At 39.3% G+C, this 19,706-nt stretch overlaps 1 protein-coding gene across 10 annotated transcripts in view; it reads left to right on the plus strand.

The window, feature by feature from the left end:
* The window catches only part of atxn2 (ataxin 2), a 31,526-nt gene extending 12,458 nt beyond the window's left edge, over positions 1-19,068 (plus strand). For 3 of the 10 annotated variants that reach the window (XM_053480692.1, XM_053480695.1, XM_053480700.1), the window contains 18 exons: positions 1,919-2,043; positions 2,151-2,242; positions 2,532-2,711; positions 3,000-3,175; positions 4,856-5,053; positions 8,062-8,244; positions 8,419-8,592; positions 8,703-8,792; positions 8,949-9,019; positions 9,109-9,449; positions 10,130-10,196; positions 11,543-11,689; positions 12,496-12,513; positions 13,988-14,057; positions 14,775-14,965; positions 15,055-15,169; positions 15,359-15,705; positions 16,894-19,067. In XM_053480692.1, the coding sequence (XP_053336667.1) occupies positions 1,919-2,043; positions 2,151-2,242; positions 2,532-2,711; positions 3,000-3,175; positions 4,856-5,053; positions 8,062-8,244; positions 8,419-8,592; positions 8,703-8,792; positions 8,949-9,019; positions 9,109-9,449; positions 10,130-10,196; positions 11,543-11,689; positions 12,496-12,513; positions 13,988-14,057; positions 14,775-14,965; positions 15,055-15,169; positions 15,359-15,705; positions 16,894-17,109 (2,801 nt within the window). In that variant the 3' untranslated portion in view covers positions 17,110-19,067. Of the gene's footprint in view, positions 1-1,918; positions 2,044-2,150; positions 2,243-2,531; positions 2,712-2,999; positions 3,176-4,855; positions 5,054-8,061; positions 8,245-8,418; positions 8,593-8,702; positions 8,793-8,948; positions 9,020-9,108; positions 9,450-10,129; positions 10,197-11,542; positions 11,690-12,495; positions 12,514-13,987; positions 14,058-14,774; positions 14,966-15,054; positions 15,170-15,358; positions 15,706-16,893 lie in introns of all 10 variants that reach the window. The other 7 variants (XM_053480696.1, XM_053480698.1, XM_053480694.1 and 4 more) reach the window with 6 other exon arrangements.
* The last annotated feature ends 638 nt before the right edge of the window (positions 19,069-19,706 follow it).

The raw sequence follows: 19,706 nt of genomic DNA on the forward strand, positions 1-19,706 counted from the left end.
TCACTCACTCACTCACTCACTCACTCACTCACTCACTCACTCACTCACTCACTCACTCACTCACTCACTCACTCACTCACTCACTCACTCACTCACTCACTCACTCACTCACTCACTCACTCACTCACTCACTCACTCACTCACTCACTCACTCACTCACTCACTCACTCACTCACTCACTCACTCACTCACTCACTCACTCACTCACTCACTCACTCACTCACTCACTCACTCACTCACTCACTCACTCACTCACTCACTCACTCACTCACTCACTCACTCACTCACTCACTCACTCACTCACTCACTCACTCACTCACTCACTCACTCACTCACTCACTCACTCACTCACTCACTCACTCACTCACTCACTCACTCACTCACTCACTCACTCACTCACTCACTCACTCACTCACTCACTCACTCACTCACTCACTCACTCACTCACTCACTCACTCACTCACTCACTCACTCACTCACTCACTCACTCACTCACTCACTCACTCACTCACTCACTCACTCACTCACTCACTCACTCACTCACTCACTCACTCACTCACTCACTCACTCACTCACTCACTCACTCACTCACTCACTCACTCACTCACTCACTCACTCACTCACTCACTCACTCACTCACTCACTCACTCACTCACTCACTCACTCACTCACTCACTCACTCACTCACTCACTCACTCACTCACTCACTCACTCACTCACTCACTCACTCACTCACTCACTCACTCACTCACTCACTCACTCACTCACTCACTCACTCACTCACTCACTCACTCACTCACTCACTCACTCACTCACTCACTCACTCACTCACTCACTCACTCACTCACTCACTCACTCACTCACTCACTCACTCACTCACTCACTCACTCACTCACTCACTCACTCACTCACTCACTCACTCACTCACTCACTCACTCACTCACTCACTGCTTTATCCTGTATATAGGGTCGTGGGGGTTCCTATAGCCTATTTCAGGAGCCTTGGGGCACGAGGCGGGGTACTCCCTGGACAGGGTGCCAATCCATCCCAGGGCACACGCATACACTTAATTCTCATTTACACACTACGGTTAATTTGGGAATGCCAATGAGCCTAATCTGCATGTTTTTGGACTGTGAGTAGAAACTCTGAGTACTCGGAGGAAACCCATCAAGCATGGGGAGAGGACATGCAAAGTCCATGCACACACACCCCGAGGTGGGAATCGAACCCGGATCCAGTGCTAACCACTAAGCTATCATACTGTTAATGTAATATGTAATTATTATTATACATTATAATCTTGACTATATTTTCTTTGTGACACAGAAACTGAGTTTATGGTGCACAAACTTTATTGCATATTTATGACTGTGTTGTGCATCCGTCATGCATAAGCTTAGGCAGTAAGTTTAGGCAGTGAGTGTGTGAGGTTAAACAGACCTCCTTTTGCAAGTTTATCAAGAGGTTCAGAATAGAAGTCTTAAAAATCTCAAGTGAAAAGTAAGCACTACAGCTTTCCTCACTGACCTACCCACATCACAAGACACAGTGAACTTAAACATTTACGTTCAGTATTTTTCTCCTTTTACCGATGAGGGAGGTGCCACTTTTAAAATCGATAATTATATTTCTGTAATAAAAGCGTTCATGCACTTTCACATGACTCATATAGCATGATAAATCTGCTCTGATGTGCCATCTAATGCATATTGGTTTTAATCATCCAAATCCTACTGTACATAAGCTATGCAGCCAAGTGTATACTGTAGTACCAGCACTCTTATTTTAGTACTGCATCAATCTCAAATGGACACCAGTGCACCTTTTTACCTGAGCATTAACACCTCTGGCCGTTATTACTGTCATGTGCGTTTCATTTCCTAATACGGTCTGTGTGCTTTCTCTTTGAGCCAGATAACCTTACAGACAACTCATTAAGCGCCCGTTTAAATGGAGAGCATAAAGAGAAAGACTTGGAGCCCTGGGATGGAGGAGATCAGCATGCGTCTGGCAGCTTGGAGTCTCTTGATACTGACTTGGTAAAACTTAGTAAACTAAGTTAACTTGATGGAACCTAAATTTCTGCCAATAAAACTATATTTAATCTAATATTTTTACTAATTGGACATTTTCATTGCATTTTTAGTCAAATGGTTGGGACCCTGATGACATGTTTAAATACAATGAGGAAACGTATGGTGTGAAGTCTACCTATGATAGCAGCCTGTCCTCATACACGTGAGTATCTTTATTTCTTTTCCTTTGTCATGTCATGAAACAGATATATTAACAAGGTCTCTGTTTATGATGCATCATTCACATATATATATATATATATATATATAACCACCTGGTTCTGGTTTCGAAATATTGTGTTTAATATTTTGGTCTGAATGTGCTTTATTCAAATGCAATAATCTCTTCGTGTTATTCATCATTTGCAGTATCAGCATATGTGAATGCAGCTTTTAAACACCATTAGTTATATATTCCTGCTGTTTATTTATTTCAAATAACAATTCCCCAGAGTTCCACTGGAGCGAGACAATTCCGAGGAATTCCTCAAGCGGGAAGCTCGAGCAGCGCAGCTGGCTGAGGAGATTGAGGCCAGTGCCATCTATAAGGCCCGTGTGGCACTAGAGAACGATGAGCGATCAGAAGAGGAAAAATACTCAGCTGTAGTGCGGGACACGCACACACTTAGCAGGTTAGATATACCTCATGGGTATTGATATTTTATTAAAATATGCCCATAAAAGCATATAGAACTATTGGTATAATTTGAACCTGTGGTATTGTCTTACCTTAATTTAAAAATACCTTTACTTGCTCAGCAAAGGATGAACAACCCCTTGAAACGAGCCAACAAGAAATTCAAAGTACACTTGTCAAATTTCAGGATAAAACAGTTACTGTAGTCACCTAAAGATTAAAGCTTCAGATGCTTTAGTTCGCCATGATTTACCGCTCCCATTTTTCCTCTTTGCTACAACAGGGAAAATAAATACATTCCTCCAGGCCAGAGGAACAGAGAAGCAGGACTGTCATGGGGAGCAGGACGACAGAACTCACCCAGACTGGTGCAGTGCAGTCCTGGACCTGCTACACCCAGAGCTTCACCTCACGACTACAGCACACTTACTGGTGTGGATCAGCGTGTTGTCAATGGAGGTATGGTCACTACTAAATAGCAGATTTATTGTGAAGACCATAAAGATTCTTTGTTAAACTGTTGGTAACTCAAGAACGCTGTTCCTGAGCTGAGCTTGGCAGATGCGCTGAGAGATTTCTGTGCACAAAAGAACATGTGGTTATTATCAGGTTATTATCAGTAACAGCTTTGAAGCTTTATATAAACACACAAACATGTAGGTTAGCTTCTCTTTCAGAGTCTGTCACAACACATGTAATGCCAGTTTAACCAGTAAAGTGGTAATGTTTTGGGGAATTGAGGTTTCCAGCAAACGCTTTTAAGCAATACTGTGTCAAGTTATGTGTTATGCTGTATTACAGGGCTGAAAAAAATAAACCTTTGGTCACTGAAGCCAAAAACAGCTTCCATCACTCAGGTTTTTCCATGGAAGTTATTTCTTGGCTGATGGGAGCTGTTTTTAAAAAGAAAATGAAGTCAAGTGGAACTTTTTGAAAAATGGCTGTTTTCTGCTTTTGTTTGTCCTTGTTTCAGTAGTTTTTACAGTGACCGTTCCCCCACCTCTTGCTAGCCTGTAGCGTTCCTCGACTTTGTCTTGCTATTTCCAGTGCCCTTTTGAACACAAGTATCTGCTTTTCCTTTTTGGTTTTATTGTATTTATAAGCTGCTCAGATGTTTATTTGGGATTTTTTCATGTTTTCTAAAGAAATTACACTTGAAAAGTTTTATTTTGTTTTCATCTGACCATATGACATCCAATTGCTCCCAATCAACTGTTAAACAGTAAGTCTCGTACTAGGAGATGATGGGGCCTGAGCTTGGCCTCAACCATTGTTGCATATGAAGATGCAGGCATCTAGGGTTGAAATGCGGGTCGCAAACTAAAACAGCGCTTTGTCTGCCGCCAGTTTTTGTTGATGCAAAAGTTTTAATTGCACAGTTTTATTTTTAAAAAATCATATGGCAGGAAACCTTTTTAAAACCATTACACATGAATCTTATTTTAAAGAAATTTAATGATATTTGTGGCGGTCCATCTTGGTCTGCTCTGGTATGGTTTATATACGTGTGTCTTTTATATTCAGTGATTTTGTTAGAAAGCTTTAGCAAGTCATTTCATGATGAGTGTAAACCTTAGCTCTCCATTGCTGATGGGACTAAATAGTTAGCTGCGGTACAACATTTCAACATTTCCTGCAGCTAGCCTGTTACAGTACTTATTTTCCTAGTATATTTAATTTTTTTCTGCTTTGTTCGGAAAACATTTTCTCATTGTCATTTTTACTACATTCACAGTGGGGCAGAAAAGTATTTAGTCAACCACCAATTGTTTAAGTTCTCCCACTTAAAAAGAAGAGAGAGGCCTGTAATTTTCATCATGGGTATACCTCATCTATGAGAGACAAAATAAGAAAAAAAATCCAGAAAATTCCATTGTAGGCTTTTTAATGAATTAACTGTTAAATTCAAAATCCTACAATATGATTTTCTGGATTTTTTTTTCCCTCTTTTGTCTCTCATAGTTAAGGTATACCCATAATTATACCTTGTGTCTGAATAAATACTTTTTTCCCCCCACTGTATAGTTAAATCTCCCTTTCTCATGTTTGACCTCCGCTCTTATACGTACATGTACATCTTTGTTGATTTTTTTTCTGCTCCCTCTCTCTCATTTGTTTTCCCCATTCACTCTTTGTCAGGTGCTCAGCATTGGCTCTCTCACTGCCCATCTCCCTCCTCTCGCCCTTCCTCTCGCTACCAGTCAGGCTCCAACGCCTCCCTTCCCACTCGGCCTCCCTCCAGACCCCCATCCAGGCCCTCGCGGCCACCCTCTCACCCCTCTGCCCATGGCTCTCCAGCAACCCTCTCCATTCTTCCCAAACGCCTCTCCCTGGAAGGTATTAGAAAACACCTGGAGTGGGCCACTTTTTTTTTTTTTTTGGCATGACATTGTGTTGAAGGTTTTCTTCTGAGCTCTAACTAATGGGTGTGGAATGTGTTGTTTGGTTATGAGTGCTGGTGTGTTCCTAACATTTCACCTTACCACTTGTGAACTTTTCCCTCTACCTTTTCGCTTTCTCTTGGACTCACTGGTTTTGCTTAAGCACAGGATTGTGGCATCTTTTATTCTATTGGTGTAGCCTGTTGTGGTTATTTAGAAAGTTAAAAATTTCACTACATTAAAAAAATAAAAAGCACAATTTTAGACTGGAATTATTTAACCCTGATGAAAAGAGCAAACTATTCAATTTGCTCTTGAATAGTTTGCTCTTATGTAACAAAATCTTTAACAGATGTTAAAGTTAGTAACACTACAAACCCCAGAATCCCTCATTCCTATGAGCTTTTATGATTTCTGTTTCTGGCAAGCAGTTCTCTATTACATTCTCACTCACATTGTATCATATCTTCAGTATAAAACTGCAAGTACAGTAACCTGGTACCTTACAAGAGCCTTATTGAGTCTGTTGTTCAAGAATGCATCTAATCATAATTAACAGAGCAACATGCCTACAGAAACCTTGCCAACAGAGTCATTTAGATATAAAACCTTTTGCCATACAGCAGTATTATTTCACAGCCTTAGGTTACATTTGTGGGTTTTTCTATGCTTTCTGGATTATTTATGGAGAATTCTTTTGGTAAAATGAAATATCAATTGAAAAACAGTGAAATATTAATTCAGCTGAAGGTAAGCTGCTGGTAAACAGACACACACAGCTTAAAGAGGGTCGTGTTGCCTTTAGCCAAAACATGGCATTGGTGCTAAAAAGCCTCTCACCTGGGTGAAAAAGTAATTTTCAGATAGGATCATTTAACACCATTTAATTACATGATGCTTCTTATCTTCCGATCAGTGCTTTATTTTTTGTAAATATGCATACACATTTATATTTTTATCAGATAAAAAGAAACTAATTTGCTAAATACAATTTCATACCCTGTAACTGTTTATGATTTTAAATCTTTTAATGATCTTAATTGTCATTCAGATAAAACTTGGCCATTTTAGATTTTACATAAAAGGACACAAACCTGAAAAAGTGTATTATGCTAAAATGCAGAATTGTGAAGATATTGCAACATAAATTTGATATGGTTACAGCCACTACACATTTTTTACTTTGCAAGCTTTTGCCAAAAAACAGAACGCATTAATTTAAGCAACTTTATTTATGGATAGTTTGCGATTTTTAATTATTATTGTTTGAAGCGAGACAGTATAATGTTGAATAACCATTTTTGGGGCACATATAATATCAGCTCTTCAAAACGGCTGAAGTTAACAACTTGAAATATTTATGAAAGAAGATTGGTCACTTCCATGTTGCAAAATCTCAGGAGTAGCATATACTCATTGTATAATATACATGACATAAAATCAGCACCAATACTATGTTTTGTCTATTTGTGAATGTTTTAAGTGATGGTTGAGCTGCTGTTAGGTAGAGGTGAACTTATATTTACAAAAACACACTTTAATGTTAACTTATAGACCCTGTGTTTTGGATAGAATTCTGCTGCTCAGGTTATTGGCGGAAGTGTTTCTATGTACCATGGAGCACTGTGTGTGTGTGTGGGTCTGCATGTTTTCAGTTAGTTATAAACTGTCACAATCCTAAACCAATGCGTTTTAATCGGTAAACAGAAGATTGATGTTTTCACTTGCATGCTTATAGTAAAATAGGAGCAGCTAGGCTGGGTGCATAAAAAAGGTTTATGCAGTATAAATTATCCCATTTAACCATGGAGTAATGTTCTACTGTTAATGAATATGATGTCCGTCATGTGCTTTATCCAAGACACAGTAAGAATCTTGAAATGGACTACAAAACTAAATTTATTGATGGACGTAACACATTTCATTTCAAAGTAGGTAACGCATTTTATTACACTGAATCATTGCATTCCTAACGCAAGGTGTGGGCTGGACCTGGAGTTTGGACCTTAAGCTCTAGTGTTTTACACAGAATGATGCAAAAAAAAAACCATCTTGCTGATGAGAGAGATAAGAAGTTTGTAGTAAATCAGATAATCACTGTTTATATCTGCAGTGAGGAGAAAAGTATCTTAAGTGATGCATAACACATCAAAGCTTAAGGTTATTATAAATCATGAATCACAAACACTGGACAAATGACCATCTTTCCCTGTCCAGTTTGGGTGAGCCTGTACCACTGTATAGACAGTTTCAGATTTCTGTTCTTGGCTGTCAGAAGTGGAACCCAGTGTGTTCTCTTGCGGTTGTTGCCCATCCACCTCAAGGGTTAATGTTTTGCCATGCTAAGATGCTTTTCTCCTCACCTTGAGTGGAAATTATGATTATAGCAGGTATTATACCCTTCCTGGCGGTTTGAACCAATCTAGCCGTTTTTGTTTGACCTCTTTCTCATCAGTGAGGTGTTTCAGGCCACATAATCATTACTCAGACACAGTGTAATTTCTTTCTGTTTAGGAATTACACTGTTTTGCTGTTCTAATGTTAAAATTCCCCGATCACCATTTCTAAAATACTCAAACCACTGTTAAAGTCACACTTTTTCTTCTAATTCTGGTGTTTGGGCTTTAACCGAAACACTTGAACTATATCAAGATGAGTTTATTTATTGTGTTAATGCAACATGTCTTGCTGATAGGAGACCTGTATGAATAAGCAGATGTACAGGTATTAAAGTGTACGGTGAATGTATGTGTTGTTCGTAGGTAGGTGAATTAGTCCCTGCTTTGATTTTTTGACACAGTTAATCAGTGAGGGGTTTAATAGTGTTTTTTTTTTTTTTTGGCAGTTTTGGGAATTGAGTTTAAAATCTTCTATCCATCAACCCTGAACCTCAACCACTAAAACAGTTTTGTTCACACCTCCTACTTCGAGTGCGGTCATTCATCATGATTGGTTTCTTTATAGGTCCACCAAGGATGTCCCCAAAGTCCCAGCGGACCCCCAGGGCGCACAGAGGGCCCTCCTGTAGGGGAGCTGGTCCTCCTGGGGTGGAATTCATGTCTCAGGGTGGATCTGGAGAGGCATCAACGACGACTCCTGCCCGAAGCAGTTCCTCAGGTGGCACTTGGTCTTCAGTGGTCAGTGGAGGTGAGATAGTTGATTAACTTCAATGTGTATTAATCAACTTTATAGGTGAATTTTGATGATCTTTGTTCATCATCATCACACATGCAGGCAGTGGTTTGCAGCTATCCATTAAAACTATTGTTTATCGTTAAAAGCACTAGGGAAATAATTTAACTGTGGCTGTTTCCCCCACAGGACACAGACCTCGTTCTCCTAGACAACACATTGTGGGAGGAGCTCCTCCTGGCTCCTCCTCGTCGCCTCAAGCTGGCACAGTACCAGTCGATTCAGTGGCCACACCCACCTCGGCAACATCACCGATTTCAGCGAGTCCTGCATCCAACATGGCTGCAATACCAGTAACTGAAGGTTCTGTTCAGTTTAAAACATGTAGATATAATGTTTGTTTTAGTGACTGTAGATTCCAGACTTGTATGTATAAATTTATTTTGATTCTTTTTCTTTATTTGGAAATGTAGCAAAAGAAATTAGGCACAATTCTCCCTCGGCCAACAAGGAGAATGTAAAGCCTGTGGAATCTTCCCCAAGCAGTAGACCAGTTAGTAAAGGTGTGTGTGGGTTTTTATTTATTTATTTATTTATTTTTATTATTATTTATAGACAACAAGCCTCGTAGAACTTTCAGGTTCTCCAAATATCTCCAAATATATCACTTTTTTTGGTAATTGGCATCCAAGTGATTCTTTGGTTTCTTCTTTTTGCAGGATTTCCAAGCATGCCATCTGACCATAGAAAGCAATTAGACAACTTAAAAAAATTCAGTGTGGATTTTAGGGTAAGTTCAGTTTGCAACTTTAGTACCTTAGCACTATGTATAATTCTTTGTACACACTAATTTTTTTTGTTTGTCTGTTTGGTTTTTAGTTGCAGTCCAGCTCTAATCCAGACCTCGGAGTTGAGACAATGATGACGAAGTCTCCAAGGGACTCTGGAGAGAAGCTTAAGGAGTCGGCCAGTGATAAGAGCATGACGGAGTCCACAGGACCCAAAGTTTGCTCAGAGTCTTCTGGCAGTGAAGAGGTGTCGGCATCTATGGGTGCATCTGTCGGGAGTAAACCTGGAACTCCTTCTCCCTCTCCCTCATCCTCCACTCACAGCACAGAGCAAAAACGTTCACCTGATGTGACATCTCAGGGTGTCCAGACTTCCTCGCCTACTGCTGTCAAGTCAGATGATAAAGAGGACAAGAAGGACCTTGTATCAGAGTAAGTTCTCGTGGTTCCCTCATAAGTGCTGCTAAGGAACAGTGAGATGTAGGGTCTCAGGAAGGTTGTCGGTGCTGCTGTTCTTTAGTAGTCCAGGCTGTGTACTCAAAATCATCTGCTTGTTTTATTTAAGCAATAGAATCACAAAAATGATTAAGTCAGAGGTTTAGTAAGCAACAATTGCTATCTTAATTTTGTCCTGACATGTGTTTGGACACTGTTTGCATCACTAGCCACCCATTGTGTAATCCCTGGGGAGGAGGTCATCTCGAAAAAAGCCACTCATCCCTTCATTAATTATTTACTGGAAGAAGCTAGAGAGCATTGTGTAATTAAGTCATTTGCCTAGTTTAAGCTTTAGAGTCCTTTAATGGGATTTAGTGGCACTAATTATGGGTGTGGGAATTAGCCATGACTAATCAACAGTACCTCAGTTGCATTTGTCATTTTTTTAAATGTTTTTACCACAGTAGCAAAATCATCCCTGTTGGTGCACTAGAACAACTCCAAACACGATCTGAACTCGAAACCAGACACATAACAGACCTTTAAGCTCCATCCATACTGCACTAGTACTCTGTATTTAAGGTTTACGATGTAAAGCAAGTTAATGAGTCTTGTTTGTATTCTTATGTTTAGAAAAGTGTGTTTATATCTTTTTTTTTTTTTGCCCCATGCAGGAGTGTTAGAAAATCAACTCTTAATCCTAACGCCAAGGAGTTTAACCCCAGACCATTCAGCACTCCAGTGAGTATCTAACTGATGCAGTAATGAATTAATAATTAAATAATACTTTTACTTTAGGGCTGCACTGATCGTTAGTTTTGTCTTTAGATCATTAAAAGTTCTGTAAATATATTTGTTATATACTCTCTGGCCACACCATTAAGTACACCTTACTAGTAATGGGTTGGTCTCCCTTTTGCCTTCAGAACTGCTGTAATGTTTCATGGCATAGGTTCAATAAGGTGCTGAAAAAGTTTCTTGGAGATTTTGGTCGATATTAATATGATAGCATGACACACTGGGTGCAGATTTTTCAGCTCCTCATCCACAATGTGAATTAGCTGTTCTGCCACATCGCAAAGGTGCTCTATTGGCTTGGGATCTGGTGACTGTGCAGCCCATCTGAGTACAGTGAACCCTCACTCATGTTCGAGAAACTAGTTGGAGATGATTTTAGCATTGTGACATCACATGTTATCCTGTGATCATAAAGGTCTGGACATGGTCAGGGACAATACTTTGGTAGGCCGTGGCATTTAAACAATGCTAAAGTGGTACTAATGGGCACAAAGGGTATCAAAGAAATATCCCCACACCATCACACCACCACCAGGGTAAACCTTTAATACAAGGCAGGATGGATCTATGCCTTTGTTATTTATACCAAATTCTGACCCTACAATCCAAAGTAGATATCGAGACCCATCAGACCAGGCAGAATATTTCCAGTTTTCTCCTGTGCATTTTGGAGAGCCCATGTGAGTTGTAGCCTGTAGTCTCCAGTGTGGTCTTCTACATGTTGTGCATTCAGAGATACGCTTTCGCATATCTTGGTTGTAACAAGATGTTTAAGTTACTGTTGACTTTCTATCAGCTCGAACAAGTCTGGCCATACTCCTCTGAGTAAACCTCGTGAACTGCTGCTTGCTGGATATTTTCTCTTTGGAAATACCCAGAACAGTCTGGCACCAACGTCCCTGCTGTGTTCAAGGTCACTTTTTCTCCCCATTCTGATGATGGTTTGAACTTCAGGAGATCGTCTTGAACTTGTCGAAATGTATAGAGTTGCTGCCATGTGACCGGCTGATTAGAGATTTGTGTACCTAATGAAGTGGCCAGTGAGTGTATATATAAATAACAGCAAATTTAAAATTGTCTGGCAGACCTATAATATTGCTGTCATTTTTCTATGTTTATTATTTTTTTAAACTATACTGACCTACTTTAATAAACATTTTAAATTATTTGCTGCTTTTCCAAAACAGATTTAAAGTGAAGAAATGTCTTTTTATAAGCAGAAAATGTGCTACAGATGTGGAAAAGGTTGAAGTAAATAACAGATAAAATTTCACTTTTCTCATTCTCAGCCCAAACCAGCCACTACTCCGACTCTGACACGACCCCAGGGTCAGCCGAGTCCTTCTATTGTGGTGCAGCAGCCTCCTACAGTTTATACCCAGCCAATGTGCTTCCCACAGATGTACCCACTGAACCCTGTCAGCCCTGGAGTGCAGGTGAACATTTCCCACAATTCCATCTTTATAAGCTCAGGAATGCCTTTGTGCTCCATCCCTTTTTTGGTTTGTGTACTAATCTGTTGTTTTCAGACTAATGCTCTTGTTTTTCGGCATTACACCTTTTTCACGCTCCATCTCTGCTTTGTGCTTACCACTGCAATTTGTTTTCGTTCTATGCCTGCCATTTGTAAGATCATTATATTTTTTGTTTTTTTTCATGCCTACTATCTTGCTTCTTTAGTCAATTGCTGAAAACCAGTGTCATGTACTCATAATCATGAGGATTTATACAGTTTGATGACTAATAGCCTCAATTTGACATTGACAGTAATTTTAGCTGTTTAACAGAGTACATGAGCTAAAATTGCGGTAAATCCTACATGTTCCCCTCATGTGGATGTAAATATTATTAAATTAGGGTTGAAAGTCAAGTTATTTTAGCTTCAGTATACTGTGCTGACTAAAATATGGTAAGTTTGTCAGCGTCCAAATATTTATGAACCTGTCTGTGTACATTAGTCATGTTTTACTTACTTTTTTAAAAAAAAGTTATCTAATTCCTGATAACTTCAGTTTATAAACTGGTGTGCAGAAATGTGTTGCCAGTCTTTTTGTTGCTGTTTTAATATTTGACAGCGAACATTAAATAATCTTTAAATCACAGCTTTGTAGAAACCCATTCATCCTATCCTAAGGAAAGCCTGAACATAGATACAGCAATAGTTTCAAATGGTATGAGACGTACAATTATCAAACTAAAGGCTGGCTCTTTTTTTCTGTTCCTTCTTTCCTCTCTCCATTAGAAAAGCATTATCTGGAAGGTTTGTGCAATTCTAAACTTTCTACTTTTTTCCCCTGTTGATCAAATGCTGAGATGTTTGCTTGCTCATGTGCCCTGAAAATGGTTTGCCTATTTTAAACCATAGATATTAAGCTTGGATTTTTCTTTTCTGTTTTTCTTCAATATTCAACAAGAAAAGAATAACTATACCAATAGTTTTTTTTTTTTTCCTAATGTTTATAATTTACAAATGGGCACTTTGTTTAACTTATTAGTTATAAATGAGACTTTTTTGTTTTTTTTTCTTGTTTAAGTAGCCTTAAGTATTTATTTGCATGATTGATCATCATTTAAAACATTATAGTGTGGAATATTTATGAGATTGTTGTCTTTGTACAGTTTATGAGGTATATGTGTAATCAGGCACCACAACAGAACAGCACACGGGACATTTGTGTAACAAGCACTGCAGTGTTTTTTCCACCACCGTTAGTAATGAAGGTGGTTGTAAATAATTGCAACTGACTATACAGAATATTGCCCTAGTATAAAGGACTGAGACTTCACCTTTCTAAGGAAATATAACAACATAATAGACTTTAATTGGGCTTCCTTCTCACTATTAAGTGAGCTAGCACAGAAAAGGCACTCATGACCGATACACTGGCACATTTATGATGCGTTTGTATGACACAAAATGTCCCTTATGCAAACTTATACAGTCAACACAGACCCACGTCAAGCCAATAAAATTATTATATCAATGTCAGCCGAGTTAATGACCAAAAGGAATCATTCCAGTAAAGTTTTTGCTCTTTATTTTAAGTGCTGTCACGTGGTTTGCGAGGTGAGGTGCTTCTTTCACTCTTCATTCTTTTGTGATCAAACAATTGGCTGATACAGATTAACTTAAATATTTGTATAAGCATTGTAGAGTTGGAAAAAAGTGTGCATAGTTCATCTCAAAAAATGTAAATGTCCTAAAAATATTGCTTTTTGAATTTGCAATGGAAATCTTTTATATTTTATCTTCATTACATGTAAAGTGAAATATTTACAGCCTTGTATTTTTTTACATTTTAATAAAAATTAATTCTTAAAATATTAGATCACTTAAAATAGGATTTACAATACATAAGTTCATGTTATTTGTAATAGCTGAGTTTTACTATTAATACATCAATTAATGAATTAATTTCACCCAACTGCACCCCTCCTTAGGTGTACAGAGTGCACAGAATTTTAAGAGACAACTGCACATGAGAGTTTCTGTAATGCTGATCGGTCATTTGGTCAATGAGTGAACATGAAGTCTGGCACAGTAGACATGTAGAAACTTAGTATGAAACAAAACAGAGTTTCACTCCGTCATTATTCCATTAAAGATCACTGGTCCTTTTAAAGACTGCTGATTGAAGTGAATGTGAGGTTGCTTATGAATAGAAGCATCACACAGCTCTTCAGGTAGTGTTTTAGAGTAATGCTGTTTTTAACTGCTGTTTCTCCTCCCTCAGCCACCTGTGTATCATCTTCCAGTTCCTCACATGACTGTAAGCCAGTCCAAGCCGTACAGACCAGGTAAAGGTGAGAATGCATTTTTCCAGAGGTGTCTGCATGTGTGTGACTGCATCATGGATTTAACTTTTAAATAGATGCACAGATTAAATTAAGAGTCATTAGTTAAATTTTTTAATTGGTCTCAATGATCACAAATAAAGACAGTATCTGTAAAAAAACAAAAAACAAAAAAACAAATGCAATGTTCAAAAGTTTGTACCGGGTTTTTTTGTGTAAAAACATAATTTATTTAATAAAAATGAAGCAAAAAAAGTGTGCAATACTAAATATACTTCATATAAAGTAAATATACTTTATATAATATATATAAAGTTTTGGCCAAGTCAAAGTCCAGACCTCAACCCAACTGAAAATTCTGAAATGAGGCACTGTTGTAAAGAAGACATTTTAAGTTATTGATGCTAAAGGTAAATCTACAATCTCTTGAATCATAGAGATACTTATTATTGCCCACTTTTTTTTTGGCGGGGGCTTCATTTGTGGTAAATAAATAACGCCCTGGTGAAAAGTAATGTTGTTTTTCTTATGAGCTTGTATTTGCTTAATGCTGAAACATGCTACGATGGATGACTTTTATTATGATTTTAAAAACAACAAAAAACAATATAGAATTAAAAGGGACACTTAAGAATTAAGAGGGACACTGACCTTTGAATATGATTTTATAGTAATATGCATAAGAAAGAAATTCATTATTTTTTTTCACAATACTGTGTGCCCCAGTACCCAATATCCAACAGCAACGACCTGAGCAGCATCACCCAGCAGGCACATCACCCATGATGCACCCTGCCACAGCTGCAGGTCCTCCAATCGTAGCCCAGAGCCCAGCTTACACAACTCAGTATTTCACCTGCCCTCAGCAGTTCAGCAGCCAGCCGCTTATGCAACAGATGCCCCACTTCCAGTCCCAGGTATGGATGTTTAACCTTTTTGTAAATTATTGCATGTCCAAATACACTTATCTGAAACCAACGTTGCAAAAAAATGTTTCTCTTTCCAGGCCCAGCATGTGTTCATGCAGGGAGGAGCGAGGATGCTCACACCTGGTCATGGCCAGCACAGTCTGGTTTCCTCCTCCACTACCCAGTATGGTGAACAGACCCACACAATGTATGGTAAGAACCCCACCCTACCCTGCTGAGTATCTTTATTATTTTACTTTTAGTGTATTTGGACAGAGTGTCTATCCGCCTAGACTCTGGGTAATTTTTACCACTTGTTCCAAATTGTTCCAGCCTACTTTCTAATCTGTTGGATTTTCCAACTAAAGTAACTACTGCATCTCTCTTGCTTATGCCTTGTAGTCTCTACCCCCATCCACCAGCAGTACCCGCATCCTGGTGCCACCCTCCACCCACATCCCCCTCAACCCCCACAGCCCTCAGCCACGCCCACGGCTCAGGCCCAGCAGAGTGGGCAACATGGTGGCGCAAGCCACGCCGCCGCTAGCCCTGTCCAGCATGCGCAGCACCAGGCATCTCTCCACCTGGCCGGTGCAGCTCCACCACAGCAACAGATGTATTCGGCCTTGACGCCGACCCCGCCATCCATGACTCCCGGTCCATCTCCTCAGTCCCCGCAGGCTGTCTACATCCACCCTCAGCAGGTCCAGCACTCGTACAATCCCAACCACATGGCTCATGTGCAGCAGGTCAGTTCTTCTGAATTGTTTACCTAGTTGTTATTTTGGCAACTGTTTCACCAAGTGCTATACAGTGAAACCTTGGATTATGAGCATAACTTGTTCTGGAAGCGGGCCCATAATCCAAAACACTTGTAAACCAAAGCAAAATTTCCCATAAGAAATAATGGAAATTTAAATTATTCATTTCACAGCCCCAAAAAATAAATACATAAAAATAATTAACACAAAATATAAAGTAAAAATGAAACAAATTAACCTGCACGTTACCTTAAAAAAAGTTAAAATAAATCCATACAGATAAGTGTTTCCATTTATGCACACAGGCGCTGTGTTTGTGTTTTTTTTTTTCTTGCGCTGCGGAGTGTGTGCGTGCGTGCGCGTGTGAACCGGCGTGGTGTTAAATTAGTGCACCTGTAGCACACATAACACACACACTCAAACACTGACACACACTAAAGATGAGAGAGTGTGTGTGAGAGAACCGGCATGGTGTCAAATTGCGCGCGCCCACACATAACACACATTCCACAGCGCAAGAGAAAGAAAAACGCGCACACACACACACGGATGTTGGGTATACCAGTAAGAGACGAGCACTAAGACCCAGCAGGGTAGACGATTACCCGCAGCGCAAGAGAGAGAAAAAACGTTGGGTCAGTTGTGTGATCACGTGATGCTCGCCGTCAATTCAAGAACTGCATGCGTGATATATGATACTCCGTGCTCGTAAACCAAAACAATGCTCGTTTTCCAACACTCGCAAACCACGTTACTCGTAATCCGAGGTTTTATTATAATCTGTTTTAATATGTACTTGTAAGTCGTCTCTGTAAACCCCAATTATAACCAAATCCACTGAAGGATGTAACACAGAAGCACTGCAGCCATTTTTACAGGCAGAATCTGGTCATGAACTTAACTGATTAGGCCTCAGCTTTACCGTGGCCATACATAGGCAGCAACTTCAGTGGGTTTTTAGAGCCTGTTTACATTCATCCGTGTTTATGGTTGTAACAATTTAAAAAAAAAATAATCTTAATTTTTATTAATGATTTTTCTAAACAAGTATTGGGCTTTTTTAGGCTGTCAAACATTGCACAGTTAAAATAATTAAACATTAATCCGTAGCTGTTTTTTACGAACTGTGCATTAAGTGTCCTAACCCTCTGTCTTTGTTATCCATGAACATTGCAGGCACACATGCAGTCAGGAATGGTGCCTCAACATCATGGCACTCCGTCTCACCCCGTGATGCTGATGGCTACACAAGCACCTGCTGGTCCACAGCCACCTTTACCCCAGAACACACTCAACCCCATCCCTGTCTCCTCAACCACACATTTCTCCTACATGGCACATCCTCAAGGTATCAACTTTATCAACAGGACTAAACACTATGAACATAAGTAGAGTTCATATTTTGAGGACTGTTCAAGCCAAGCTGGGACTTTTGATTGTACAGAATACCAACAAAGTTATGAGGGTAAAATCCTCCCTTTATTTCTCTATTTAATCCCCTGCTACACTACTGCACTTATCCCAGTGTTTCACTAGTGCTTGCATCCACCAAGGTAGAACATTTTCTGAGTACACCGGAGCCATGATCATACTGCCTGCTTCACTTTTGAAACGCTGGCCTCCCAGGAACTCCTTTATTGGCCCAAACGTGTAGAAACATGTGGAGCGAGGTTAAGACTATACATGGGATGCGGCAGTAACTACCAGCCGAGTTCATGTGCAAGTGGTGTTTGTGAACAGTTCCTTTCCCACAGACAACTTGTCACCAACATGCCGGAGAGACACAACTTTCAGGTGTTCCACTCACTGAATGTTCACAGGAACGACTGCTGTGTGCTCTGAGCCACCTCGCCCGGGATCGTCTTTCACCGATGTACGGTCTCCTTTAAAACATTTGCACAGTTCAGATGTTTTACTGAATCTCATCACCGTACTCCGCTTGAAGCCAATATCTCAAAAAAGAAGTAAATATCTCGGTTGTATTCCTTCATTCACAAGAGATTTCATCACAAGTCCCAGTTTGACTTGAACACTCGTAGGTGAAGACCTCCTGATGCGTGTGTAACATCCAAATTAGCTTCCTAATCTTCCTGAGCAGTAATTGGGTGTCCTTGTACTCTCAAAATACTGCCATAAGTAAAAATATACATTATGCAGTTCGCACATTGTAAAATGGATTCCTTCCCCCTTTTCTTCTCAGTACAACCTCACCATCAGCAGCAGCTTTAGAGGATGAAGATCGGCTCGTTGCAGCTGATTCCAGTGACGTGCTCGGTCCCTGTGAGCCACTGGCTGAGCGATCCTTCACCTGCTCCTTCTCTACATGCCCAGTGAAACGGCCACTAAACGCCATCTTGCCGCACTGCACTTTTGCTGATCTATCAGAAATTAATGCTAACAAGCAAAGTTGCAGTGACCAGATGTTTTTTTTTTTTTACATATGTTTTAACATGAGGGGACTGTTTTAGATGCCATGAGTGAGAAACTGAATGTCAAGAAACTGGGACTTGCATTTTGTTTTGCACCTTCTATGTAACAAACTCTTCCAGTAAATTGACAGTATTAACATTACTGTTAAATGCTGCTGCTATTGCCATGTTCAGGAACATACAAAAAAATACAAAACAAAATTTACTCTAACCAAATTAAACAAAAAAAAAACTTACAATGATTAAAATGTTTGGCAAAAAATATTAATTACAATTTATTAATCAAACTGAACGGGCCCCAATTACATTTGACTGTCAAAAGACTGCTAAGTTAAAGAAAATTTTACTTTGTAGATAATATAAATAAATTAAAAAAAGAATAAAAACATTAAAAAAGTTGTAAAAAGTGGTAATGGCTTATGTGTTTCATCATTGTTGAGTGAATGAAGTGTTTTTCTTCACACTTTCACACTTAAAAAGCTTGAATGTTGCTGGAACTGTACTAAAGTGATGAACACCAATTCTTTTTAAAGATTCTCTCAGGAAAGTGATGGAGAATGCTTCCTAACACACAACTCTAGAATCTCCTGTAGAGCTCTTATGGTCATGTGATCCACAATCAAAACATTTCACCATTTTGTCTTGTAGCCTGTCACAGATGATACCTACGGCGAGCCTAATAATGAGAAATCTCTGGCTAAATTTACACAACGTGAGACCAGATGTGTATGTAGAGAAACTCATTGTAGAGATTAGCAGGCTGTTGCTTGATGGGCTTCCTCTGGTTTCCTCCCACGGTCCAAATACAGGCAGATTAGGATAACTGGCATTTCCAATTCGTGTGTGTGCACATGTGCGTGCTTGCACGTTGAACTGACACTATGTATAAATATTCGTACCCGGCCAGTTAAGTCAATCAGCAAGATCCAAACAGTCTCAACTTATGGTTGTTTAAGGACCTTTATGGTGTCATTTTTTTAGTCTACTATAAATCTTTGTCCAGATTTAGTAAGCGTTGGTTTTTGATTGTTCACCCAATATATATATATATATATATATATATATATATATATATATATATATGAATATATGATTCATGTTGTGGAATAAACTTCATTGTATAAAACGCATATTAAAAATATTATTTTCATGGCACTTTATTTGTAATGTAAATACAGTATATCCATGTACTTTGTCATGTTTCACTTATTTCTTTAAGTATTGTGTATGGCGCTCAGGGGGTTGAAGCTCTGGCTTCCTAATCGGAGGATTCGAGCCCGACCACTGTTGGGTTGTAAAAGCCCTTGACCCTGCAAGGCTTTTAACCCTGTGCCCATATATAATTCATAGTCACTGGAGATGCAGGGCATCCTTAGTGCAAGCCCCAAGCCTGGATAAATAGGTGTGTTGAGGCAGGGAGGATATCAGTAGTCAACAACAGTTAGGAGAACAGGGAGTTTCTTTTTTTTTTTATTACTTATAATCCAGTAGTCCAGTTTGCGAAATCCCGCTGAAAGAAACCGGCCTCAATCATACTCATCATTGAATTCCTGTACTTCT

This window comes from Clarias gariepinus, chromosome 21 (assembly GCF_024256425.1).
Source record: "Clarias gariepinus isolate MV-2021 ecotype Netherlands chromosome 21, CGAR_prim_01v2, whole genome shotgun sequence".
Classification (NCBI taxonomy): domain Eukaryota; kingdom Metazoa; phylum Chordata; class Actinopteri; order Siluriformes; family Clariidae; genus Clarias; species Clarias gariepinus.